Genomic DNA, 27858 nt, shown 5'->3' with positions numbered 1-27858 from the left:
GTTTACATTTTTAGACTTCTAATTGTATTTGTACTTAAGTTAAATTATATCATTGTGATAGTTTTGCTTGAGTACAATATTTTACTCCCTTCCGTCTGTATCTATATTAAATATCATGACACAAATCCCTCAATGACATGTAACTCTTCATAGCCAGCTCGATGTTGACCTCTATCGTCTCTCGATTTATCCGGCCTAGATCAATGATGCATACAGGAAGTAAACAAGGGGCTACCGTTAGTTCAGTCAAGTGTCTGTAACTGTCGCTCACGAGCTTTAGCCACCACTTAACAGTTACGTTTAACAAAAATGTCGCGGTTGTTTTTGCTAAACCGCATGTGTGCTGCCCCGTGGCCTCTGTTTTCACCGCGAGAGTCTCTGGTGAAGCTACGACTGCGGGTGAAGCAGCAACAACAGCAACAACGGCGGAGTGTTTACATTCCGCGTCCGAGTCCAAACGGATATAAATACAGAGCGAGGTGCCAGCTATGGATGTGTGGCGTCGGTTTGGGGGTCGCTTTAGCTGTGGGACTGAAATACAGCTGGTGTGATGATGAAGCTGCAGGAGCAGAGAGGACTGATCGATACAGCGCTGCTGCCAGAAAGAGCAGAGACTTGCTGGAGCGGATAAAGGTAGGCTCAGAGGTAGGCCTGTCACCCACTGACTGTCCCATTGTTGACCCGCATGTGGTCTCTCCCTTGTGCTAACCTCCCAAACTTAAGAGGCTTGAGGCTCCTAAAATTCTGTAAAATCTCCAAGGTCCTTGTCTAAAGCCTACCTTGAGCCTCTCTTTTTTGCCACCAAAAAAGAGACTTCAAAAGAGGAATCGAGTAGGCCTGGACAAACTGATATGTGTATTAAGTAGTGCAGGCCAGAGAGAAAGGGGAAGACAAAAACATTTGCCTGTAAAATCCACTCGCTCATTCTTGCTCTCCTCTCACAGCAGTCACACACACATACACATTTCCCTGTCTCCAATATTTGTAGGGACAATCTGGCTTTCTCCAACCATCCATATGCAAACCTACACTCTTGCCCGTGTGTGCTCACTGCTCAGTGTCTTTCCTATCTGTTGCCAGGCTGAGGTCGCAGCTCCTGGGATGGTGGTTGGAGTCTCTGTGGATGGTGCTCAGGTCTGGTGTGAAGGTTGGTGCCACATTAGGACATTTGTAGACCGCAGAACCAATGTAAATAGTCTCATCTGTCCAACTGTGTCTCTCAAGACATCACGGGATGAGACAATGTACAGTTTTATAGTGCATTGCATTAAAGGCACTCACAATAATTTGATTGTGGTGAATTATTGGAATACTCAAGTATTGGGAAAATCATTAATATTTCTTTTCAGTGACTCAGTAAAATGAAAACCAACATTATGATGTGTACTATATATGCACACACAGACACTCAAACAAACTGATAATTTGATTAATGTAAAAGGTGCAATGTGCAACTTTCGGCATCACAATATTTCAGGAAACAGTTGTAAACATGCAGTCAAGTACAGGTGATGCTGATGCTATTTATAAAGCCCTGTTTCCACCGAGTGGAACGGTTCAGTAAAGTACAGTAGGTTGTTTGTTTTTTTTTGCATTTCCACGTATGTTTCATGAATCAAGCTGTTTCATGTTTTTCAGGGATCGGTTTTGCTGATTTGGAGAATCGTGTGCCGTGCAGCCCCGAGACAGTAATGCGAATTGCCAGCATCAGTAAACCCCTCACAGCTGCAGCTGCTGCTCGACTATGTGAGGAAGGGAAACTGGATCTGGATGTTCCAGTCCAGAAATATGTCCCAGAATTTCCCCAAAAACAGTTCGATGGACAAGATGTAAGTCATTTGAACTAATGCAAAAATGTATTTGTTTTTTCTTCTTAACAGCTCTATCTTGTGTTCAATTGTCATACACATTATTTGTTGTGATTTTTCAGGTCACTATAACCCCTCGTATGATTCTTTCCCACCTGAGTGGTATACGACATTACGAGAAGGATGCCAAAAAAGTGAGAGAGGACAAGGAGAAAGCGAAGAGACTGTTAAAGCCACCAGCTAAAAAGAAAGAGGCTGAAAAGAGCTTATCTGAAAACAAAGATAAACCTACAACAGAACAGGACTCTAAAAACAAAGAGGCCACTCCGGCTCAGAAGAAGAAAGAGTTTGAGCATGAGGAGTACTACCTGAAGGACAACTTTGAAAGTGTTACTCAGGCCTTGGACCTCTTCAAGGACGACCCCCTCATTTATAAACCTGGTAAATATCATATTTTCTTACTAGACATGAATAAAATAATGACACATTTTCAGTGTCAACCTATAAACAGTATACATTAGATTGATGTTTTGCTACATGCAGGCACCACTTTTTTGTACTCCACCCACGCCTTTACCCTGCTTAGTGCTGCTGTGGAGCGAGCTGCTGGCCAGTGCTTCCTGGATGTCATGATGAACATGTTTCGGGAACTGGGAATGCTCCATACTGTGCCTGATGAGAATGACCCCATCATTTATCACCGCTCCAGGTAACAGGAATAACTCGTGTCAAACTATGTCTAAATTATCAGAGAGTTATTGTTCTTTATTTTAAGTTGTTTTGATTGTGTTTATAATTACACAAATCCAATGTCTCTTCACAGATATTATCATTTCAACAAGAGAGGTCGTGTTGTTAACTGCCCATATGTGGACAACTCCTACAAGTGGGCAGGAGGTGGCTTCCTTTCCACTGCGGGAGACCTGCTGCTGTTTGGTAATGCTCTGCTTTACAGCTACCAGGTGGCGCACCTACAGGACTCTGATGCCTTACTGCCAGGCTTCCTTCAACCCAAAACTGCCATAGATCTGTGGTCACCGGCTGACAAGACGGAGGCCAGCTGGGATAAAGATGGATTGTATGCTCAGGGCTGGCTGGTAGTGGAGAAACTGCAGAAATATGGTCAGTGCAGGAGGCGCAGACACTACGTATCACACACAGGCGGCGCTGTAGGGGCCAGCAGTGTCCTCCTGGTGTTGCCCAGTGAGGAGACAGAGCAGTGCCAAGGACAAAGTTCTTACCTGCCACAGGGAGTGGTGGTCACTATCATCACTAACATGCAGTCTGTGGGACTCAATAGCACGGCACTGAAAATTGCACATGAGTTCGACAAAGCCAGATGCCTCTAAAACAAAGTTTACATTTTACCGAGAAGCATTTTAGATAGACCTTGTGTTCAGGTGTAATTTTGATAAATGTGTCCAGAGGAGGTTTTAAGAAATGTTAAAAATCATGTATTTTATAGCTATTTTACAGATTGCAAAGTATATTCAGTCTTTTTCAAATCCAACCCATGGCAGGGAGGTCATTGTGCCACTAGGTGGAAGCAGTGCACTGCATTTTATACACAAAGAAACTGCCACTGACCTATATCAGTAGTAGTACCTTTAACCGCCAACAATACAATCCAGTACTTTTTTAATATATGTATTTCATAGAAATAAAAGTATTTCATACACAATGGAACTAACGTAGTTTCTGTGCAAAGCAGCAGGAAATGTGAGAGTCTCTCATGATGTCACATGCAATGATCTTACCACCCTCCTCAGATATTTCCTCATAGCATCTTGACATGCCTTTGGAAAAACCCTATTGTCTACTGGCCAAATATTTTGGCTCTGTCAACTCAAGGTTGTTGTTTTTTTTCTCTTTTGAGATCCCATTTGTACCTCTGTAAAAACTGACTTCAGCCACAAGTACAACCCTGACTTTTCTTTGAATTTAACAAACATTAAATGCCTAAAGGGAAGTGCTACATTTTCATTTATGTAACTTTTCAGCGGTGACTCAGCTGACAGATATGGTTTACTTATTTGCAAAGGTCCTTCCATAGTTGGCTGCAATTGTGTGAGAATACTGAACAACTTCAAAAGGGAGAGCAACAAAAGTAATGTCAATGAAGCCCGATGAGTCGTAACTCCTCTTGGAGTTGAATTGTAGATGATTTCATGCCACCATTCTCATTAGAAAACTCCTGGGATCGCCTGTGCCCCTGTTTTTAGATGGAAGGGGACTGATGAATGGCTTGGGATAAGATAATTATACGCACTCCTCCACACATTACATCTTTAAGTTTGGTGTGTGTGTGTGTTTAAAACCGCCAAGTGGAGACGTTTTTAAAAAGTGAGGTCATTCCGACCAGTCTTGACTTCTTCAAGAGGCAATTATGGTTACGGCTTAAGGTTGGATGCAGGATTAGGTTAAGAATAGGTTACAGGCGGAGGAATGATGAGTTGTTGGTTAAGTTTAGAAGCTAAGGAATGACTTGTCAATCAGGAACTTGACTGTACATGTGTGTAAGTGCAGCCCCCTCCAAAAAATAAATCAAAAAAAAGATCAGAGTCAAATGATTTAATTACACAATTACAAAAAAGTGAACATGTACAATAAGTTAACTAATACAATAGTTTCAAAATTCCATATAAATGTTATTAATTTAGATATTATATAATATTTTTCATAGTCCAACTGTGCTAGGTAAAATCTCTCTCGACAAAGCACATTGATTGAAATGTGATTTTACAGGAGTAACACCAGTTTCCAATGTGTTACAAAGGTGTGATTCAATTCCCACCCACTCACACTTGTTTCACACCCTGTTTGTCAGCGCGTTTTTAATGGATGACACCTTTCTGTAGCAAACTGGATGGAATCCAAAATCGCATGAGACTATTAATCAGCTATCAGCCCTTCACTTGTCTCAACTTAAGTTATGGTCAGTGCAGCAGTTTTTCCTCCGTCCGTTCATTTTTCATTGTCACATCATATTATTATTTCCTCATCCCGTCCAACACAAAGAGAAGCCAATATGTACAGAATTACACACGCGGTTTGACTTTCCAGTACTCGTGCTGATTTTTCTGCTGGCTCTGCTGCTTGGCTTTCATCATCCTGTGTGTGGACGCAAGTGATGGTCATTACTTTCAACATGATATGTCCTGGCTTAAGTTCAATAATACTGACATAATAACGCTAAATAACACATGAAGTACTATTATTATTATTAGATGTTGTAAGAATAATAATTTAATGCTCTTACCTGCGTACGTAGAAGATGACAAGTCCAAGCAACGCTAAGACGAGGAGGGCAATAATGACCACAGCAGCAATTAAACCTGCCTCCTGAGCATTGGTGTGCTTGACCTGGAGCTGGTACTCTTCACATCTGCTGCCTTTGTAATCCTCATTGCACCTGAAGTAAGATATGATATAAAACACTGTCGGCACGGAGAGATTTCCTTGTTTTAATATCAGCTAGGTCTCATATAAAGGTGTTCCCTAAAGATTCATCCTACAGTTGTGGGCATTTATGTGTTGAACTTACACGCAGGAGAGAGTGTTCATAGAAGGTATTTTGTAGCACGTCCCTCCATTCATGCAAAAAGTGGCTTCCTGCCCTTCACAGGGGGCTCCATGTTCTACACAAACATAGCAACATGAAGAAGAAGTGCTTTAACACAAGTAAATATTCACGTTTTAACAAAGCTGCTTAGTTTGGATATTGTGTTGGTTTTACCTGCCATCATTTAGAAAGTGGTCTGTGTTGTCTTCCTAGGACTACAAGAATTTCTGCCACTGCGTGGAAAGAATCTCTTACCGACGAGGAAAGAGTGACATAACAAGAAGTTTCAGATGCCAGCAATGAAAACAAACCCACATACATGAGCAGCTTTAAATGTCAAGGGTGAATCATGTAAGTTATCAGAGGATGTCGATACCCTGTCTGTATAAAATAATAAAGCAGAAGTCTTTCCTTACCAGCTCTTGAAAATCCCAGCTTTTGGTAGTTGGTGAAGGTGAGTCATTATAATCTGTCACTCTCCACTGCTTTTTGTTGGACCTGTGAAGAAACTGTCGTGGGCGTGTTCCTCCCTTGGCCTACAAAAATGTTGTGATTGCAGTTTGTCCACATTGTAAATGGCAGCCCAAACGTCAGGATACCACTGCACCATTGATTGCAGGCAATTGTTTGGAGTGTGTCATTAATAGTTCCATCTGCTGCGGCTGTGTGAGTAATTCACAAATAGCTATTACAGGTCAAAAACCATTTAAAGCCTCTGGGAAAGTGTTGAAACCTTCGTCAGACTGACTGCAGAGGCTGGGTGAGGAAATCACCTGTCGTGCGCAACGTGTCTGGGGTTGGTGAGAAACGACTGAATGTCAGGTATGCAACCGAGGCATGAATGGAATCGTGGGAACATTTTTTGGACACCTGAGAACACGTTGCACCACTTCTTCAAACAAATCGCCAGTGCTTAATGTTCAGAACCGTTAGGTGACTCATTGACGGGTCATCTCGTTGAGTTTGTTCAATTGTTTGCTGCTTGGTTTTTGCATGAAAATGTGTCCAGGACGTGTGGTGATGATGCTCATAAGACTCGGACCACACCCTGGCAACACAGAGGAGATGGTAAAAAAAAAAGTTTTTCTCTGCCCAGTGTCGAAACATTTGAAAGCATGTTGGTAAATGTCATGTGTCTAATAATTTGGACTGAGGCATACTTTATGATGTATTTCTAAATAGTGTCCACTGACTTTATTTATGACATTACTTTTTTTAACCAATACCACATTTTTTTGTACAGCCAAGTTTTTGTATGTATGTATAAAACTATTCCTCTTTTACAAGCTCTGCACTGGACTGATGGATGAGTGGAAATGTACCTTTACAAAGCCTTTATCTAATACTTGTTTATACCTAGTTGTTGCTGTAACAGTATCTCCTTAATACCAAAACGAGGTTATTACCAAATTGGAAATTGTGTTAGAGATAAGATGATATAATCATACTTCCCTATCACAAAAATATCACAAATACTGTATTGTTAAGTGTTACCACTGTGTTATTTACCACATCTATTGACATTTTGGTATTATTATTACAGGTGCAGCAGAGAGTGAAAACCATTTTTGGCTCCAGCCAGAACCGTTTGGAACCCAAATGTATCTCTTCTTATGATAAATAAATAAATAAATAAATAAATGAGGACTGCAAACCCTTTTGGTATCAGTAATTCAAACAAAAGCAAGTCTTATTGTTGGCTTTTACTGATTTCTCATTGTGTGGTACACGCCATAGTATTTGTTACACCAATGACAAGGCAAAATGTTTTCCCTCCCCTTAACTATTTTTGTCTTTTATGGGACATCATTCCTCTGGTGCGCAGCGCATTCAGCGTTGAATTCAAATCTCAGCCAGTGCTGATACTACAGTGACGCTGCAGCCAGTTTCCACAAACTGCACTTGAAGTCACAGTCGGAGTATTAGAGATTTTTCTTTCTTTTTTTTCCCTCTCTCCTTTCGTGCTCGTGGGTTGTTATCGCGAGGAACACTGAAGCTGAAGAGGTGAAGTGAAGCGAGAGTGTTTTTCTTCGTCGATGCTTCCAGAGTGGCGCGGAAAGAGAGAGAGTGGACGTCTGCAGGATTGTTCACATCTGAGCCGCTGAACACACTACTACATGTGTCCCTCATCTGATACTAGTATTGGTGCGTTTTTCGTAAATCGAGTCTAGGTTTCCTCCTCGCTGCGCGTGACACATCTGTCGCCGCTGGAATTTCGGATTCAGCACCTGGACAGCTCCCGCTCCTGCACCTCTCCTCCTCTGATCATCGGGGCTCGTATGGAGTGATCGAGTCTGTTTGTGGTCGTGTGGTTGGGGGGTGGGTGGGTGTTTGGTGTGGGGGGGAGGAGAAAAGAAGAGAAACCTTGCGAGCACATTATGCATCCCGCCCGAGATGTCTTCATTATTATCCCCCTGATCCAGTGACAGCCCCGTCGTCAGCGTCTGAAGGATGGTGCTTTCACTCCCGTGTAAGTGTCTTCGTCGTGCGCTGTCTTCTGTCAGGCGATACGGCTGCTTGGCCAACGCAAATTTAAGCGGCATCGGTGCAGCCTGCACACAGCAACATCCGAGCTCCCCTCACTCTGATCATCAGCATCATCATCATCATCAGCAGCAGCAGCAGCAGCGAGGAGGGAGATATAACCATCATCTGCGCGAGGGCAAAGGAGTCACGACCACGCGTCACACAATGTAGAGCAATAAAACAAACACAAAAAAAAGGTTAGTGTGTCTTTATTCTCGCTCCAATCCTTGTACTCAAATGGATGCATTTTAGTTGGATTTAAACAACTGTGTGGCCTCTGATCATAGTGGGGGTGATGTTAACAGCATCATAACTGTTATTTAAAGCTATAGTGGACAATTTATACAAATGCAGAAAGCCTGGATTGGACAGAAATTGGAGTTTTGTTGGGGGGGTGAAATGACATAGAGAAGAATCAGGGTGCTAATAGTGAATTACTTAAGTCCAAAACTACTGGCTGTGTAGTGAAGAAACACTCACCCATCTGTTCAGTGCAATAATAGTAGTATTATGGTTATATATACACAATAAAAATGAAAATAAGTATGGAAATATGTTTGTTAGTGGGTCATTCCTTATTCTCTTTGATTTTCTGCACATCTTGTGGCCATCAAAAATGCCTTTCTCTTTTTTTCTCTTGCCACATTTAATAGCCTGATTTTTTCCAGGTAAAACTTTACCTGCTGTGATTTATTACATGACACGTTTGTGGCACGTGAACGCCGACTCCACACCTGTCTGCAGGTTTTCGGCGTCACTTATACCTCAGATCTGTGAGTTTTTGTCAATTGCAAAGTTTCCACAGCAAAGTAAACCGGCGGAAGTTTAATTTCTATCATTGTTACTTGTTACAGCAGAGAGAACTGGGCTTGTGGACATGTCATGTCAGAGCTTAGTGCTTGTGGCTTTTCCTGTGTGCTCGTGTCATGTCTGTTCCCTGCAAAGCAGCTGGAGTATGGCCTTTAATTGAGCAGACTCTGACATCAATGGCTCTCTATTCTGTGGCACAAAGAGCGAGCATCCTGCTGCACTTGCTATGCAAGAGGTGTGATGTTCCTCGGTCCCTGAATCACGGAGCGGAGCGTATATTGGAGGAGATTTAAAATCCATTACAGTTTAGTGCTCCCCAGGAAAATAGTTGAACAGAGCTGAAGTAGCTGGAGATGGGGCTTTTTGGAGTGAAGTGTAAGAACTGATACTACACTTGTAATTGTGCATGTATGTATTTGTGTTCTAAAATCTAATTCAAAAAAAAAATCACATATTTATATTGGAAGTTTGAAATAGAAGGGTTTATTGTTATTCTGCAGCATTTTACCACATGATTTGCTGCATTGTGCTTTTTTTCTTCTTCCCTGTTGTGACATTGTTCTGTTGTATTTTCTATAGGTGTGGTAGGAGCCAGGTCTCTGTGGTGGTGAAATCACATTTCACACTTGAGGTTGGTTATTGTGGACATCCATTTGCGGCAACAAGACCTCAACATGAGCAATTCCCAGTGAGTACCACACGTTTGACACCGTGTCTGTGAGAGCGTGAAATCTTAAATCTCTATTTATGAACACAGTGTCTTATCAAAAGGGGGCATCTCACCGTGGTAGGATATGATGATCAGAACGTGACCTCCATATTCCCAGGCTCCTCCTGTGAATGACTTTGAACAGGGATTAGGTGGGAAAGCGGCACTCAGCCCGGTCCAGCGTCACTGAGAGTGAGAGCACAGCCTTCTCCAGCCCCTGTTGGCATCTCTTAGCATTCAGGAGGGATGTTCACTTGTCATCTTCTTTTATTAATAATTACTCTGTGTGAGGTCCTCCAGACAGGCCCTGCATTCTGATGACAGCCAGGGTTGGGGCTAAAAGAAGGGAAAAGGGAGGGAACAGGGCAATGGAGTGGAGTGGAAGGAGGTGGAATGGAGTGGAGTGGAGAGGAGGGGAGTGAAGGGTGAATGCCAAATGGGTTAATTCAGCTGCATCTTCTGGTTAAAGACAGCACAGTTTGTCCACGGCTTTAGAACGGCAGATTAGTGCACGATGGTGGCAAGGATATTAGAGCAGGAACGTTGATGCAAAACATTTGTAACCAGAGAGAATGTGTATAATGTTGACTGGTTAGTAGTACAATGACATGATTTAATGCTGCTGAATGCTGCTGGGACTGTGTGTAGTGACAGATGGGGAAACTCTCGTGCAGAGAAAGGTCCTGGGAGTTATTTTCACCCTTACACTGCGGGAGTTGATGCCGCCTTAAATCATCTCTCTCGCTCTCTGTGTATTAGATGTTCAGAGAGACTTTTCTTCCATATTTCACACAGTTCAGTGCAGGAATACAAACCAGTTTCTAATTGTAGTTCCCTTTTAAATAGTAGCACGCGCAAAGAGAAAGGAACGCTACACAGCGGTTGCAGATGAGGCAGAGCTCTTCCTATTTGCCATCTACATTTTTATACATCTTTCCTAACTCAGTGCAGAGAGAGCAAACATCACACACCCGGAGGAGCCCATTGCCTTTGAAACAGGTCAGCTAACATTTACTGTAACTAACCTCAGTGTCACATGATCGAGTGCCGCGCTGCCCTTAAATTCTCAGCACAATAATTGCAGAGAAATCTCCCGGTGATAGCAATTCACTGTCCTCCACATTCAGATGTGTGTGTGCACAAGGTGTTTATTGTAAATGTCCTTTTTTTCCGCTGAAATGCAAAATTTAAGCAGAGTTCTTGAATGTCCTCCACTATATCCCCAGTGCTCATTTTACAGCTAAATATGATGACGTATTTAGGATATATATGACTTTCTAAAATCATCTGCTCTTGCAATATATTTATTTAATGTACATCCTTTTCTAAAGTTGTGCGTCCAATTACAAAATGGTGAATCTGGCAACATTAGATATGAAGGATATGAGTGTGTGACTTACTGTTTCAATGCATAATTGAAATATCTTAATAGAATGAATTACTTTTTTAGTGACATGCAGTCTGAAAGTGCTAATAGATGGACTGTCATCATTTTTTTTTACTTTCCTTATTGGCACCTTTTTAATACATCAAGCGGCTTCCGTTGAGATGTCTGCAGAGTAAATGTTGATTAAATGTCGAAGACTGTCTCACTCACTGGGATTTTCTTCTGCTGTAAGTTCCACAAAACAGCAGGCATTGTCTTAAAGATCTGATTTTATCAATGTGCCATTGTTTCAGGTGCTTGTGACCGGGGCTGCTGCCACTGGAAAATCTGGCTCGTGCCAATTTTAGCGATTTGGCACATTGATCCCACTTACCTGATGATATCAGAGGGTGAATTGCTGTGCACCAAGAGTAGCCAAGTGTCTGCGAGACAGAGAGGGTGGGTGGCAGACAGCTGGCCAGAAATACCATGGCAGTGAGCACTGAGAATGACAATGATACCGATGCCCTCTGAAAACCATCAGTTCATGCTGAGGCAGCACTTTAAACTCCACTGAAATGACCTGCTGAGAATGTATCACTCTGCATAGGCAATTTTAAAATCTGAAGCGACAGACATCAGTCTAACCCCAGTTATCGCCTTCAGAAAATATTCTCCACTCGGTCATTGTTGTTGTCAGGTGTGGGAATCACTAAGTGTTAGGCACTTTATAAAGAACAGGCTGTTGTTTATCAGTGAAAAGTTGCACATGTAGTCCACTTTTTTAAAGAAATGTGGATGCATATGTCAGTCACCTCCAACTTTATAACACACTGAATAATATAGCATGATAAACAATGAACAATCACATCGTCTTAGGTGTTTTACTTCGTTTGTTAAACTCACTGGAGTCACAACCTCAGATCCAGCACTGGAAGTTTGAATATGTATCTCACGTCAGCATTTTAATCTTCTTTATGTGCACAGTTCTTCGTATTCAGAGTAAAAAAAAGAAAAAAGAAAAAAAGAAATATATAAATGAGTTTTATTTTCTGGTGAGTTCAGCAGTATTGGACTTCAGTGGTATTTGAGTACCTTTCACAGATGGCGATGGAAAATTGAGGATGGAATAGATTACAAGTGAGATTCATTTAAACTGTTAATCCATGGAACCACTGAGTCTTGCCAAGAATTTCCAATTGACAATATGTAAGTGGAAAAAAAAGATGTTTTTCCCAGAAATGTGATACGGAAGCGAAGCATGACCGCATGGAGGGTGTTGTCTGTGTGTACCGCATAGTAAATGAGAAAAAAAGAAAGGAAGAATAACGTAAAAAAGTGCCATCACTGTTTTCCTAGTTTTGGTTTTTATGTCCTTACAAAGTGAAATGAGCTGGACATACTATGAATTATTAGGGATATAGTAGTTATTGGTTGATATTTGCTTTAAAATGCATTATCAGATATCCTGACATATATCGACATGGCTGATGACTAAATTATTATTGATATCGATATTGATTATCGACCCAAGCACTCCCGGCAAAGAGTCCAATATCGTGTATACCTGCTATTGATATTTGTTTTACCTTTCTATTGTTCACTACCCAGTGATTTAGTGAGATGTGTGGCAATGCTGGGGGAATAATATGGATTGCTGTTGCGCTGGAAGATTAATATTCATCCATCCATCTATCCATTTTCTACCGCCTTTATCCTCCACACGAGGGTCACGGGGTGTGCTGTGCCAATCTCATTTTACACAGGGCGATAGGCGGGGTCACCGCCTGGACAGTTCGCCAGTCCATCGCAGGAACACAACCATTCACTCTCACACTCGCACCTATGGTTAATTTAGAGTGTCCAATTTACCTAATTCCTGTAATGCATGTTTTTTTGGACACGCACACACGGGGAGAACATGCAAACACAAGTCACATTTTAAAAATACAAATTAATAAACAAACACGCTACAAATATTGCTTGTAAAACACGTTCTATACAAAGTCGAATAGAATGAACAGCTCACATTGTCCCCTTTTTTATCATATAATAATTCTATGTACATTAGATGCAACGTATGTGAGGGCTTTACGCAGTCTCAATGTGCGTCTGTGCAGCAACATCAAAAATGCACTGTTAGTACTTTTTGTCAGCCTTATAGCTCTTACTCTGTCTGAATGAGAGTGATATTTCCCCCCTCCAGCCATACATGCATTGTGTCAAGCTTTTTTTGCTTCCTCCTGGAGTTTGCTAATATCGCATGCCTCTGAAAAGATCCCAGCCTTTAGTGTGCCACTGGCTGCCCTTGCCTGCATCATCGGACGGTGCAATATTCAGACACGAAGCCTCCTCCTCCTCCTCCTTCTCCTCACCCTCCCCTGGATGGCAACCAGCCACTCCACTGGGCTCTGCACATAATGGCTCCTGGCCTGCGCTGTGATTATCTGGAAATGTGATTTTGATGCACAAAACAGTTTGTGTCTGTCATGAATGATTAGCGTCCTTGTTGTGGTCGGTGGAGTGTGCCAGGTCCACAGATAACACCGCTACTGACAGGTGTGTTTTGTGGTGGAAGTTAATATATGAGCGTTTGACCCTGAAGCTTAACAACACGGTGTGGAAAAACAAGTATTTTATGTCGTGAGAATGAGTTTGGTTTGCATATTCTGTTGTTAAATATTGAGTTATTTAGTTTGGTGTTTCTTCATTTCATGCAGTAAGTCAGGTAAAAAGAAAGACCTATTTTCCTTTCCATGACTGCCCACTTAACGTTTAACAAGAAGGTTGGTCTGCTCAGTGATCTCCACCAACGGTTTCCTCCCACTCTGTTTCACCTCCAGCACAGAGGTTGTAGGATTTACCAACCCAGTGGCTTTTGTTCCCTGTATCTTGTAATCAATTCCTTCCTCCACCGTTAAGCACTGGGGTTATTGATGTCTCCACACTGGCTGCACTGGGACGGCTGCCAAGCTGTGTGAGGCTCCTGTTTCAGGGTGACTTCTCCTTGTCCACCATTGGCTGAGCTCAAAGGATCACAGTCCTGACTGCATATTTGAATTTTAAGACCCTGTTGGCAGGGACAATGGCACTTTGTCCGGGTCTCTTAAATAATATAATCACAGAGGGGAAACACAGTTGACCAATAAAACGTGGGAAAAACACCCAACATTTTTTTGACAGTGTCCTTTATCGTATTTTGCAAAAATGTGCTTGTGTTTCAGTAATTGCTACTTGTACTGTATATCAGTAACTATATTGTAATGTGTGGTATGCAATAGATTTATAAATTGATTTTCTACTTGACATTTCTTAGACCACCACCCAATGTAGAGTTTATCCCACAGCAAAATAATTTGTGTCTGTAATGGTTTATAAACCAGTATGTAGAAGCTCTTTAACTGAAATTGTATTTTTAATGATAAGATATATAATTATTATTATTATTATTGGTGTTTATTGTTTTACAAAAAAACATAGTAAAAAATAGTGAAGCACATTATTATTTCTCGATTAAGATGTCAAATTATAGTTATCTTCTTGCATTCCTGAACAGAAAAATGAGTTTTAGTGGTTGAATGTTATGCTTGATTAATTTCTGAAAACTTGAGCCCAGTGAGTTCAAGTTTTCTCATTTTATCACGTGTTCTAATGAATTTGTCCAGCACTGTACATTGTTTTCCACTGAATTTAGCGTTCTATTAAGTAGAGCTTCAAAAAGATACACTAACTCAGTATTTGATATTTTACATTTTTATGTATATAAAAAAGGTGGGTTTATACAATTTCTCATTTTTTTTCCAGTTGACTCTGACATTTCAGGTGTTTGAGCAGACTTTTAAAATAAACACGATTGCCTTTCCTTGAGCAAGTTTTAATTTAGATTTTTCAGTCTGTAGTGATGAATGGCTGAAGTATTCATTTATTAAATAATTCATATTTGTTAATGAATACTTATTATAGAATGCACAAATGGCTTGTAGCTTAAATATACAAAACAAAAAACTACTTTGTACTTTGTACCAATAATTCAAACTGGTAATCATTTTTATTGCTCAGGCAAACAAGATATTCACATATTGTAAAGATTAGTGATTTAATAGTGGGACAACAGATAGCGATAAACACACTCCCACACTTCCACTCACCCCTCTCTTTCCCAAGCATGTCAGGAAACAACAGGAGCCTTTGCAACGCTCCACTCTCTCTGTCATTTCCTGCTTCTTCCTCCTTGGTTTATGCGTCAGGTTTATTTGGGCAGACGCCTTCATCTTCATTTGCATACTAAGCTTCCGCCTTGGCCAGTTTGTCTCTTTGGACTGTTGACTGCACAAACATGACGGCACAAGATGGCGCCCTCAGTAACGCAAACACTTTGCCTAAAACACACATAAAGAGCTCGCTGTAATTCTGTCTGTTTGTCACAGGGTTCCTCCCCACGCTGGCGTCTCAGAGCTGGAGGTCATCTCCCAGCAGGTGGAAGAGGACAACCAGTGCGTGGCCCCCGTCCAACTGGTCAGCTTTGCCTACAGAGACTTGCCTTTGGCTGCCCTGGATATATCCCTTGCTGGTTCCCAGCTCATCTCGAACCCAGATGAGGAGGACAACAGAGATGGGTGAGTCAGGTCAAATTCTCTCCATGGCTTCACTATATACTTCATGTGTTCATGTGACAATTCGGCCACAACAATGAACATTTAAAGACGTGCGTGTTTTTAGGAAGCTGGAAACAAGTTAGTTGAAAGATAATCAATGACATTTCTTGGAATAATTCGTAAACTACAAAGGCAGGGATGTAATTAGATATTGGCTTACGTTGGCCACCACAGCAACAAAGATATTAGAGATGTGGTGTCTGAGACATGTTGCTTGAAAGCACTACGTCCATAATTAAGGCAGAATTGCAATTAGTACAATCTATAATCTACCCTGGCAGAGAATAGCTCTGCTGTCGCTCTCTGTATTTCCCCGTTATTGCACATGGTAATTACACTTGATGTATCGCTCCTCGTTTTATAGTAAAGTCTGGGACTCGGGGATATTTGGTGATAAATGTATCAGTGTCACCATTTTAAATGGACAATGCCTCTAATGACGTGTCCATTTCAGGTCAGTGACGGCAATTTCTCGCCACCAGACAGGCTTCTGTTCATAATGTTGGTCTGGGCCTCATGGCAGTGTCGTATCTAGTCATGAGGTCTGCCTGTCCTGTGTTTGTGTTGTTGTCTTATCATCATATCTGCATGCTGCAGGCCCGTGACTCTCAGGACAGGACACACCCCTGCCTCATGCACCTAGAGTCCATGGCTCGCAGTTCAGCAAGCATGACTCACATCCCCTTGGCTTGGCCGAGGCGCTGGGCATCATACTTAGAAAGTCGACAAACAGCATAAGCTTAATTAGAGTATCCGGCATTTTGCCATCCATGCCCCGGTGTGTCAGCTGACAATGTCCGGCTGGACTTTGCTTGGTCTGGCCCAGTCCGACCGATGTCTCTGTGGGACAGAGGGCAGGGACAGATCGGTCCATGTCCCAAACACCTCCTCTCTCTCTTTTGCTCAAGAAAAAGGACAGGAAACATACACGTAACAATGTCGCAGCAGACAGCAGGGTCTGGCAGCCCCGCAAATATTATCATCACAGTGGGTGCACTCATATGGCACCGTGCGACACTCTGGTCCACCGGGATTTGGCATCGTGTAGTGGAAAAGTCATGCACTGCCAAGATACGTCTCTGGCAGTTCAATTTAAAGCTGTGATGCGTACATTTTAAGTAATAACAAATGTCTTTGCATTCAAATAATTGACAAATGCATCCATCTTCTACCGCTTTACCCCCCACATGAAGGTTGAGGGGTTGAAAGCACTGGTGCCAATCCCAGCTGACATAGGGCCAAAGGCGAGATACAACCTGGGCAGATCACCAGTCCATCACAGGGACACATAGAGACAAACAACCATCCAGGAGCACATGCAAACTCCAACCTGGGTCTTCTGATTTCACAAAATGCTGACTTTATCAACTCCACACTGCTTGCCATGTTTCTCAGTACAGTGGTGTTTGGATCTTGTGTTGCCTGGCAACATTTGGAGGAAACAGCAATATTGAGCCCCGTAAAGGCAGATGGCTGCAAACAGGATGTAGTACGACTGAAAACACAAAGAAGTAGTGTTACCCACACCTACCAGACTCCCTCAGTCAGGTCTGATAGTATTGCTTGACGAAGCCCGTTTTCAGATGAAGGACACAGCTGTTGTGTTCACGAAGACTAAACAGAGGCAGAATAATTACACACACCACAAGTTACAAACTAAAAAGTAATTCATTGCCATCAGAGAAACTTTCTTCCACCAAGAGCCAATGAAGCTTAGAAACATTTAGCATAGTAATGATTTAACAAAGCACGATCTGTCATCCATGCAGTTTTACAGTATGCTCAGTGAGTGTTGTAGATTAGAATTCCTGATTTCCCATCATAGGCTTTCTCACATTGTTTATTGTCACAGTCCTTCTGTGACTCATGTGTATACAATCAGAGGAATGACGCCAAGGTGAGATGCTGTAAGAAGTTTGGATTAATCGAAACTATCAAAGGCCCCAAGAACGGAGCGGGGAAGTGACTTATCTGTTTTTTACCTTGTTTGTCAAAGTGTATGTTCACGGAGACTATGGATACATACTGTAAGATCATTTTAGCACTTTGTAAATAGCTGCGCAGAAGAATGCAAACCCACATTCATCGCCTCGCTGCGGAGGTTGCAGTGGCATGTGAGTGGATTTCGGTGGAAACTACTATCATTTAAATGCCTGAAATTCCTACGCGTTTTTGTCATGCTCTTTCCTAGATGTGACTGTGCCCAGATCATGATGAAACGATTGTCTTTCACTGCTTGTGGGAGTTTTGTCGTACATATTCTGGTCAGTCACTATGGTTTTTATTGGGATGTGCTGTGAGAATAAGCATGAAGGTCAAATGATTTACTGGTCAGAGAGTGAAAGAATGAAAGGCTTGAACTTGTGAACTGAGTCTAAATATTTGATGACGCGTGCCTTGGTTTTGTTTTACTGCTTTAAAAAAGAGAAGAATGCGCAGCAGAGATGCACATTTGGTCTTCCACGGCAGCTTCTCGTGGCTTTTTTATAGGGAGACGTGGGCAATTATGTAGGAGGTGGATGTTCTTGTGGACTACAAGGGGCACACACAGCACATGCAGATTCTGTTCAGAGGTGAGCTGGGTGAAATTATTTATAGATTTTACCATCTTCTCCAGAGCTTGCTGAAAGGTCTACAGTAAGGAAGGTGTAATTTGACATTATTTGTATATTTATTGTACTTGTATTTATATTTGTTTTATTCTGGAGTGATCGTCTTTGTTGGAGAGCTTCTTAGTTTTTTTAAAAGTGGTGTTTCATGGTAGTTGGCACCTGTAATGTTGCACTGTTCTTGTCATTCCTTTGCGTCATTTCTTCTCCTTTCTTCAAGCAACATTTTCTGTCTTCTCTCAGTTTTTTTTTTTTTTTTTTTTTTTTCTTTCTTCATCTCCTAAAAGCTGCAGTGGAGACAAATAATAAGGGGACATCATCCTTAAATCCTTAAATCTTTCAGGTTGCAGAGTTCACTTCCGAGGAAACACAGCATAAAACACTAAAGGAGAAGAAGACAGATAGTAAGTGTGCAGCAGACAGTCGAGCTGGAAGTCAAACTGAGGACTTACCCGTGTTGTCACTTAAAAACTGTTCATCAAGACCCCAGATTGTCTTTTAAATTAAAAAATTCAAACTCTGTCATGTTTCTATGTTAACGATCGTCCGCCTTGTACCTATACCACCTATGTTTTTAGGGCCAATACAACCTGGACATTTTCCTTAGTCCTATTAGTCAGATATTTAAAGACATAATATGTCACATTTCTGGATTAGATACATTTTTGTTGAGTGGTGTACTTATATTTGCCAAACACTACACTACACATGTGTATGTCTATTTAAGGTAACAGACCATTTCATTTTGGTCCCACTTTAATGATGTCATCCACTACTCTCTGTGTGTAATTGTCACTAATACACGACAACTACTTATTGCTTTTTGCTGCACGTTCCACTGCCGAAGCTCAAGAGAGCAAATGATTCAAAAAGACAGCAATTCCCATAAAACTCGCTGCTCTAACCTAGGTATCTTATTATTATTTGAATTTAGAGACCCCTAGTGGCAGACATTGCATACTGCAGGAAAACAGACATGTTTGAAACAATATCTGTCTGTGTGTGATTGTTGTACAGTAGAAGCTATAAGTGCACTCACTCGCTCATCTTCTACCACTTTATGCTCCACATGAGGGTCGAGGGGCGCTGATGGCGATCACAGCTGACACAGGGTGGAAGGCGGGATAAGCAAGTTGACTGTTTTCTGAGTTGGTTATGTGTGTATCTATTTTTTTAAGGTGCTTTTACTTTGCCTCAACAATACAATCTGCACGTATGCCACGATCACTCATCTAAAGTCATTTCAGAATTCAGTTGTCACACATTTCAGATGATCTTTTGGATCAGAAGACAGTTGAAGTAATAAAGACATTAATGAAACCATGATTTACAGGTTTTAATAATGGTGCAATAACAGGGTCACAGTGGAGTGATACAGTCTGTAGACCCTGGGCTTCACACCCCACACTTGTCATAGGTTATCATCCCCATATCAGCCCGCTGCGCCGTCCGCAGCTGCCGCAGCAGCATATGCTGTTGATCTCCGTCTGCCTCACTGAGAGGTATGAGGCACTGCAGGAATGACAGATGGTTCATATGGGTCAACCTGCCACTTTGACTGGAGGAGAGTGGAGTTAGAGGGGATAAAGAGAAGGATGGATGGACAAATGGAGCCGCCAACCGTCGTCCGGGCTTTCATTCACAAAGCCGCCAGCTGCAGATCACAAGGAAATGGCTCCATTCGACGGATGTCATACCTGTATCTGTCCATGTTGGACAGTAGTACGGGATTAACCTTGGGCCGTGTTGCATGGCAACAGCCACAGTTGCTAGCTGATTCCAATGCTGGGTGGAATCTAGCACGTAAGATAATATTAGATTTGCCAACACCAACCTGGATTGATTACATTACTCAACGTAGACGTCCCCAGTGGAAAGAAGTTATCGCACCACTTTTCATTCTCCACAGCACATTAATATAGCAGCATGTCAGAATGCACATAATCAAACCCCAGGGTTGGGAATGCTCAAGGTTGAAGCAAAATGGAATAATTAGAAAAATCTAGACGGCTCAATTTGAATCTGAAGAACCTTGTCAGACTCCAGCAACAAATCTTTGCAGCAGCAATATTTCATGGGGATTTAGAACCAGAGCCATACCATACCTGCTCTCTGTTGATGCGTGTGTGAAAAGAGGACCCCCCCCCACACACACACACACACACACTCTATTTCAAACACACAGAGGAACAGTCCTCTCCATCAAATTGGCTCTCTTGCCTGGCACCATGTGCGACACAATAGATGACATTTGAGTGCCGGGTTTGAGGGTTTGTTAATATTCACAGACATGCAAAGTGCGAGATTGCTTTTTAGGCTGAGAGCGAGAGAGATCAAGTGTCCTGGTGAAAACCCATTTATCAGGGACAGCTTGTCTGCAGCTCTGCACATGGAGCCCCATCCATCTCCATTTGCTGAGTATCTGTGGCCCATTTCTCTGGCAAAGACCGGCTCTGAATCTCTTCAGAGCTGGATGCAACCATGGCGTAGGATGCTATGGTTGTTGTCATAATAGCTGGTCATGTTCGGACCTGAGTAGAATGGTCTAGAAAGACTTTTAACTGATGGGATATAAGAATGTGGTCAGATATACTGGTACCATAACTGATTACCCCTTTTCACTTGATCCCTTCATTTAGTGCAGGAAAGTGTTTGCTAATTTCCCATGTGTGGGACCAGTAAAGATTAATTGCGATGAGACATGGAAGCGCTGAAATGTACCATTGATTATCTATGATAATTTGACTTTATTCAGCATAAATATTGCTTAGCTGGTTCTCCTCTCTAAGGGCTTCTTTTACTTTATTGGCTGTGATAACAAACGACTGCTGCAGGAGAAGCGTCTGGAAGAAATTTAACTGGTATTTGTCTCAATTGTCATGTGATCCAAGAGGACGGTGCACGTGTGTGTTCCAAAGAAACGGAAGCTGTCGAGTGAAAAATGTGCATATTCCAATGTAGGAAATGTCTCTTTGACTTTACAAAGTAAGTTAAGGTGCAATAGTATCCTTGAACAGCCTGAATGAGATGGAGTCTTCCACACCTTTGCTGTTCAGTAGCCTGCAGGCTCACGGTTGTGGTCCATTTTCCCCCTGCCCAAACCTGCTGAGTACAGCAGATTGTCGTGAATTGGCTGAAGTTTACACCAGTGAGTGGAACCACAGAGCTACATAGTTATCACTACAGAGAGAAAACCTGAGAAGAGAGAGAGAGAGAGACAGAAAACCTGAGTCAAGTAAAGTGGTTTCAAAATTCTGCAGGATTTGTATCTGACTTAGCCTTTTATCCCATCAAAGAACATATTGTACATTCAGTTCAAAACACATTTTTTACTGAAATCCATGCGATGTCTGATACTGGGAATAGAACATAGCATCTTAAACTGATCATTAAAATAAAAATGAAACATATTAAGGACATTTTCTTCAGACGCGCACCTCCTGGGTGTGTTACAAAAGGTATTTTTCTCAGTGGTTATGATGTAAAGCTCAAAAACATGTGGATGCAACTTGGCGTTTTCAGCCAATGAGGCGGGCCGTGACATCACAGTTTCCCCACCCCACTAAGAAACCATAATTGTTCCAACCGTCAGTGGGTGATGTAAAACGCAACACCTTTAATGTGCTGTCGAAACCAAGACGTGAATCAAAAGTTCTACTCAATTATTTAGGACTAGCACGGCAGCACGAGTCATTCAGAGAGACATTATTTTATGTTTTCCGTTGCGAGGCGATTTCAGTTAGAGGTCAGTGTTTGTAGTTGTTTACTCGCATGACTGTTACAATCAATACCCCTGACAAGTCTTTCAGACTTATTACTTCTGAATAAAATATCACCCTGTTTCCGGCTCACCCTTTCACAAACACAAAAAAACAAGAGCACCACCCCTCTGAATTAATTTCCTTTTAACTTGGACCTAATGGGTTTACATTGTAGTCTGTCCTCTTTCAATTACAGGAGACACTATAATGAAAGAGATGCTCTGCGGTGATAGGCTCCCCACTTCAGTGAGGTACTTATCTGGGGCTGGAGCCAGAACGGTGTCCCGTGTGCAGTGTGAATGGGGCCCCAACAAAGCGAGCAGATACACTTTTGTCTGTGCCAGTCACTCCGCCTGATTTCTGGTCATTCTGCCGCAGGCGGGAAGCCGGTGTCATGTATAGCATGCCATCACTTCCATCTCAGGCCACTATCGATCTAATCCCGCTCTCTGCTGTGCTGTTGGCTAAATTTCGATCTTCCTTCAGTGCGTTTCCGCTGTAGCGGCCTGTTGATGTCTTTATGAACCTGTCCACAGCATATGTATGTGTGGGTGTGGGGGATTGGTTGTGTGCGCATTAACCCATGAGGTATTGCCTATTGAATTCTAACCAGCTCTTTTCCTCCTTGACTTCCTTCTCCACTGAAGCGGCCTCACTTTCCTCATAAATACTTCAGGTTTAAAGTGATTTCCACCAAATTTCCTGAGCTTGGAGTAATCCATCACTGCCATTAACTCTGCTTCTGGACAGGTTTTTTTTTTTTATTAAATGAACACATTTTCTGTTCGGTCTAAATGTATTGTGATTCCACACAGTATGAGTCAAATAATGTGTTTCAGTGTCGAAGGTAAGTGAAGTGTCTCTTGGAGTGTGTCCACAGCTCATTCCATCATTTAAATAATGGTCCACAAATGTGTGGGAACTGCGTGTTAGGCGTACCATTAGGTAACTGTTTCTTTTCCTTGGCTCCCCGACACAGGCAGATGGGGTTTGACTTTGCTCCTTGGGAATAAATCAATGCTGGGAGGAAAGTCTCTATGGTAACTGCTAATGATACCTTTACCCTCCACTGCCTCTTTGCCACCCCAGGTGTTGAGCTCCCTAATCTGTTGGTATTGGCTGGTACAGAGGACTGAATGCACCAGTTAGCCTCTGGGAGAGCATTGACACAGCATGGCAGCGCTCCAGCCTCTCTGCTGACCTTGATGAAAGATGGAAAGGTCCAGCTACTCCCGCAGAATGACACCACTCAGCAGAATCACCACTCTCTTTTTTCACCTCGGAGGATAACTCAAGTTTATTACATTTGATTACATTGAGATTAAGTTATTTTCATTTGGCAGAAATTGAAGATAAAACATTTATACATACATTTTTGTGTAGAGTGTACATTCACCTGACTGTTCCGGACTGTTTTATTATTTCCTCAGAATAAGGTTTTGTTTTATGATTTATTATCAGGAGTTGGTTCAGCTCTATGAAGGCTGCCATTTTGGACCGCATGTTTTACAATAGCCCACAATGGACAAACAAAATACCTTTTTTAGATTTGATTCTAACTTAAGGCTATGAGTGGGTTCTGATTTGGCCATAACAGTGTCCAAATCTTAACCCCATTGAGGATATTTAAGCTGTCCTGAACACATTTGTCCAACTCTCCCATCCTCAATACAAGAGTCTGCCAAAAAAACAAAATAAGTGTGACATTGCCTGAAAACAATGCCACAGCAAATGCACACAGTAATAAAGTGCCTTTTTTTAGTATTGCCATGATTTCTACTAAAAATGGTTCTTATTAAATCTTTGATTGTGCTATCCAACTGGCCAGAAAACCAGTCAAGAGACCGTTTGACAAGTTATAAAAAAGACAAACCTTTTTTTTTTTTTTGGAAATAAATGTTAATGGAATTCTCACATTTTGTCATAAGTATAGTCGATCACAGGAGATCTGCTCCATCCCCTGATTATTCATTCATGTGGCTCTGCAACTACACCAAATAATAATAAGAATAACAAATAGAGCATTGAAAAATAATAGCCTCCTTGCACTAGACAGTGTTTAGGACCGAATAACAAGCCGGAAACATTATTAAACTCAATCAGCATCGTCCCCGGTTCTATCTTTTTTCATTCCTCTTCCTCCAACTCTCCATCCTTCCTCTCCTTGGCTCCAGTTTTGGACGAGTTCCAGTGCCTTTGAACCGACTGCACTCTACTCTTCTTTCAGCGTTTGCCACCTTCATTCTGAGCCTGAGCAAGAGGAGAGAGTCGAATAAATTGCGTCCGCTCTTGTCATCTGACAAAGTTTGCCTGTAGCGTTCCTCCTTTGGGGGACAGATGACAACGGATAGCTGCTATTTTCTAAGGAACATACTGCCTTTTCTCTGTGCTGCCTCAGAGAAAGCACCTTTACTCTCCAAACACACACACACACACACACACAGAGCCTGGTTTCCATGACTTCAGAGGACATTACAGTGACTGACAACATGTCTTCACCTTAAATTGTAATCATTTACATTTTGAGGACTTGCTTTGTCCCCACAACATGAGTAACACCTGGAACACATACACTCCATACCTCTCTCTCACACACACACACCGTTTTTTGCATCTGGAAAGTTGTCATTATTTATTGACCATAAATCCCCAGGAGTCATTGGCAGTCACCGTTTCTGATAAGTGGAATTTGCTGCAGAGAGTAGGAATGGATTTAAGGCAGGTTTGGCACTCTCATTTTAAGGCACATTGCACCTGGACAAAGAGCAAGCACACTGGGACACAGGCACACTCCAAACTAATGGAATATATATTGCAATGTGGAGAGAGATGTATAGGTATTGGCTGCTTAACCACTATCAGGAAGGACAGAATGAATAAGGCACCGATTCTGGTAACAGAAATTATGATCCATCCAAATTCCTGTCAGTCAGTCATTGCTTCACTCTCACGGTCTCTAAACAACCAGCCCTACATCACTAAATCAGTGATGGTATTGTCACTCGGCATTCTTCTCTCTAAAGGGACGTGACTGAATCTCAGTGTCTTGCAGTAACTCGTCGCTCCAGTAAAAAAAATAAAAATAAATTCAGGTTCAAACATGAGGAAAGCAACTGTCAGCTACAATGTTGGCTTTCAACCAGGCAGTCAGCTAACCAGTTCCAAACAAAGACTTGTCCTGTCACCCAGTCTAGCACCAGCAAGGAGAATTAAGCAAGTGACACTCCAATTCCTCAACACTTCATTGACTTTAAGAATATGTGGGGGGATATTGTTTAATCTTTCGGCGCCATATACAGTGTATTATTATGTCCTGATGATTTTTTTTTTCATGCTTGAACGTGGATTAAAACACATGTCATGTAATCTGTATCCAAAAATAGGCACAAACAAAGGAACGGCTTGTTGTAGTCGATTACACAACCCGGTGGTGATATTGTAAGGAGAGAGCTGTTGTGTTCAAAGGACAGTTAAAGGCAAATAAAGGCATGAGTCATTAGTTTTGAAATGAGACGAGGGAAGGGTAAAAATCACATGCACATAATTACCCCATACATCTCAGCGCCAGGATAATGGGTATCTATGTGTTAAAGTTACGTGTCATTTGTGTCACGCTTGCTCCACATTTGTGTCATTTGCATGCAGAATAATCGCCCTCTGCTGTAAAAAATAATTTACAAGAACGCTGACTGAAGAGCGAGCCAAGTCAAGGTTGAATATGTCGTATACGATGTGTGACGCTTCTTGTGTTTTATTGATTTGCCCTCGTTGGCCGGCTGTCAGATGTGCTCTATGTAACAGCATTACATATTAAAGTAACACCACAACACGACCTACCATTTATCTTCATACCCACAGCTCTCCTAACCCCCCTCCCTCGCTTCCTCTTCCCAACACTCAGGTCGAACTGGCTGAAGCCATGCTGTGGGAGAAGAGCGGCGCTGTGGCAGGTGTGTTTGCTGTCAGCGGGCTTCAACTGTTTCCTGGTGGCTTGTGTCATCCTGGTGGTGCTGCTGCTGATGCTGGAGCTGCTCATAGACACCAAGCTGTTGCAATGTGAGTTACAGCAACAAAGTCATGTCGAGTGAAACAATCAAAAAATGATACAGTTGTGGTTTTGGGAGTTTGTGCCACTCGTTTGCAGCTCTCGGCGATGGAGGAAAGTAGAACGCTCAGCACAGTTGTTTACTAATTATGACACAAAGGCTCTGGGTCAGTGTACAGACTCAAATAAAGACCCGACACAATGGAATACATTCTCAAGACTCTTAATTAGCACAAGAGCTATTTTTTACAGCAGTAAAGTGGATTACATCTTTTTTATCACAATGTAAAAATGGATAAGGAAATAACATTTAACTGCACTTGGTAAGGATTTTCTCACCCCAAATTTGCGAAAATGTCTCTCCTACATTCATTTGTCCCCCGACAACAACACAATCAAGTTAATGAGTACAGCATCTGAGAATGAGGTCACAGTTCTCAAAAATATCAATAATTGACCCATTTGGCTTATTGTTGTTTTTTTTTTACTTTTTAAAGGTTCAATGTGCAACATATGTGTTTATTGGCAGAAATTCAATATGCTTCGCATAAGTAAGTTTGTGTCAGAGTCTAATCACAAAAATGTGCGTGTTTGCAGATCACGATAAGCTTTTTACATGTACTTTAGTGAACTATAGTTCAACAGCAGCCCGAATGTGCATTTTACGTTATGAAGGAAAGTTTACTATGCACTAAGAAGCACAACATCCTCTCCAGTGAACTGGGTTCCCTGATCTGCTTGGAAAAAGGGATACGTGAGCGGAGGTGTCCTCAGTATGTCTCACCAATCAATCTTCTTCATTTTTAATGCAGTCTATCAATACATCTACCACATATTCATATTAATTTCATAGTATTAGCAGTCTGTGTATGTTATATTTACAGTGACTTTAAAAAATAGTAAAATGTATGTGAACACGTGCACAGGATTGTAAACACTATCCTGTTAACCCCGTCTATACATCTGCTGTATAATGTGTTTGTATCACTGATCATCTTGAGACTGGGATCAGTCATGGGCCGGGGAATATAACCCTCTCATTAGTATTCCTCAGCGAACACAAAACCTCCGGTGGTCGCAACACCGGTGTGACCCCATGTCACCCCAGCGCAGGCTCTGTGGAAACATCCTCATCTATCATATGTCTAAAGTCCAGGGGTTGCGACATGTGCGATGTCAGAGAGCAGAATGAAGAACAATGTCACTCCTACAGTATCTGAATGCTTTTGAGTCTTCGCCCGTTCCTCTGGGACAAACTGAGACTGTGAAGGGAGATTAGTGGACAAAGAAATTGGGCAATGCAGAGTTGGCCGGTGCATGAGTGTGGGGACGATGGGAGGAAGATGAATGGACTGATGGACAGATCAGTGAACATGGCAAACAAAGACAGATGGCAGGGAGAGGTGGTGCGTGACGAGAAATGTACTCATCTGACAGCCAAGTGCCGTTTGAGGCTGCTAACAATTAGCTTGAGGAAGAGACGGGAAGATTCAGATACATGTAGTAATTGACAAATTCGTACTTTTAGTGATGTCGCTTCATGCCTGTTATATATTTTTCCAACACTATGCACAGCAGGGATTTATGAGTAGGTATTTTGAATAATGATCATATCCCACACAGAATTAACTATTACTCTTCGTAAATTGCTGTGCGAATGATACACAACTCCTTATATGGACATCCTCACGGTGTGTGTTGTTGAGTCAAAGTTCATAAAAATGAGACAAGTGAACTTCAAACTGTGCAGTATTTCAAATCCCATTTTTAAGAAAAAAAAATTTTTGTGTAGGTGTGTTCACATAAAAATGAAATAAAAAAATCACATCGATTAAAGGTTGTGCTGAAAAGAAGGATATTAGACACTCTATATTGTCTAATAGTTTTAACAGTTACTTTTCTGTCACATTTTGGACGACATACTAAACTATGACGTTTTTGTCACATTTTGGACGACATACTAACCTATGATTTTTGGTCACATTTTAGACGACATACTAACCTATG

The 27858-nt window shown here is 41.8% G+C and overlaps 3 protein-coding genes across 4 annotated transcripts; 2 read left to right on the top strand and 1 right to left on the bottom strand.

Annotated features, from left to right (window-relative positions):
• The first annotated feature begins 190 nt into the window (after nt 1-190).
• On the top strand, nt 191-3777 carry lactb (lactamase, beta). Of its 2 annotated transcripts, none has more exons than XM_044037066.1 (6): nt 191-645; nt 1081-1147; nt 1639-1829; nt 1931-2249; nt 2352-2517; nt 2632-3777. In XM_044037066.1, the coding sequence occupies exons 1-6, from the start codon at nt 310-312 to the stop codon at nt 3155-3157; spliced, it is 1605 nt and encodes a 534-aa protein (XP_043893001.1). In that variant the 5' UTR covers nt 191-309; the 3' UTR covers nt 3158-3777. The 2 variants fall into 2 exon arrangements, with proteins under 2 accessions (XP_043893001.1, XP_043893002.1); XM_044037067.1 differs by having other exon boundaries at nt 192-633.
• A 587-nt stretch (nt 3778-4364) lies between these two features.
• LOC122776493 (pro-neuregulin-4, membrane-bound isoform-like) lies at nt 4365-6101 on the bottom strand. The gene is made up of 5 exons (XM_044037068.1): nt 5787-6101; nt 5545-5620; nt 5353-5446; nt 5068-5220; nt 4365-4919 (listed from the first exon to the last, which is right to left on the bottom strand). Exons 2-5 carry the CDS (start codon nt 5552-5554, stop codon nt 4847-4849), a joined length of 330 nt encoding a protein of 109 aa, XP_043893003.1. The 5' UTR covers nt 5555-5620; nt 5787-6101; the 3' UTR covers nt 4365-4846.
• Nucleotides 6102-7751: 1650 nt separating this feature from the next.
• Nucleotides 7752-25898, top strand: LOC122776216 (transmembrane protein 266-like). The gene is made up of 4 exons (XM_044036638.1): nt 7752-8093; nt 9286-9394; nt 15209-15397; nt 25708-25898. The coding sequence occupies exons 2-4, from the start codon at nt 9381-9383 to the stop codon at nt 25892-25894; spliced, it is 390 nt and encodes a 129-aa protein (XP_043892573.1). The 5' UTR covers nt 7752-8093; nt 9286-9380; the 3' UTR covers nt 25895-25898.
• The last annotated feature ends 1960 nt before the right edge of the window (nt 25899-27858 follow it).

This window comes from Solea senegalensis, linkage group LG10 (assembly GCF_019176455.1).
Source record: "Solea senegalensis isolate Sse05_10M linkage group LG10, IFAPA_SoseM_1, whole genome shotgun sequence".
In the NCBI taxonomy this organism is placed as follows: Eukaryota; Metazoa; Chordata; class Actinopteri; order Pleuronectiformes; family Soleidae; genus Solea; species Solea senegalensis.
This window is presented reverse-complemented; position numbering and strand designations above follow the sequence as displayed.

Coding starts and splice junctions, on each gene's coding strand:
- LOC122776216 (XM_044036638.1), top strand. Junction 15,398..25,707: donor GAGGAGGACAACAGAGATGG/GTGAGTCAGGTC, acceptor CCCAACACTCAG/GTCGAACTGGCTGAAGCCAT.
- LOC122776493 (XM_044037068.1), bottom strand. Junction 5,221..5,352: donor ATGAACACTCTCTCCTGCGT/GTAAGTTCAACA, acceptor ATCTTACTTCAG/GTGCAATGAGGATTACAAAG. Junction 4,920..5,067: donor GTCATCTTCTACGTACGCAG/GTAAGAGCATTA, acceptor GTCCACACACAG/GATGATGAAAGCCAAGCAGC.
- lactb (XM_044037066.1), top strand. CDS start 310: ATGTCGCGGTTGTTTTTGCTAAACCGCATGTGTGCTGCCCCGTGGCCT. Junction 646..1,080: donor GGATAAAGGTAGGCTCAGAG/GTAGGCCTGTCA, acceptor ATCTGTTGCCAG/GCTGAGGTCGCAGCTCCTGG. Junction 2,250..2,351: donor CCCCCTCATTTATAAACCTG/GTAAATATCATA, acceptor TGCTACATGCAG/GCACCACTTTTTTGTACTCC.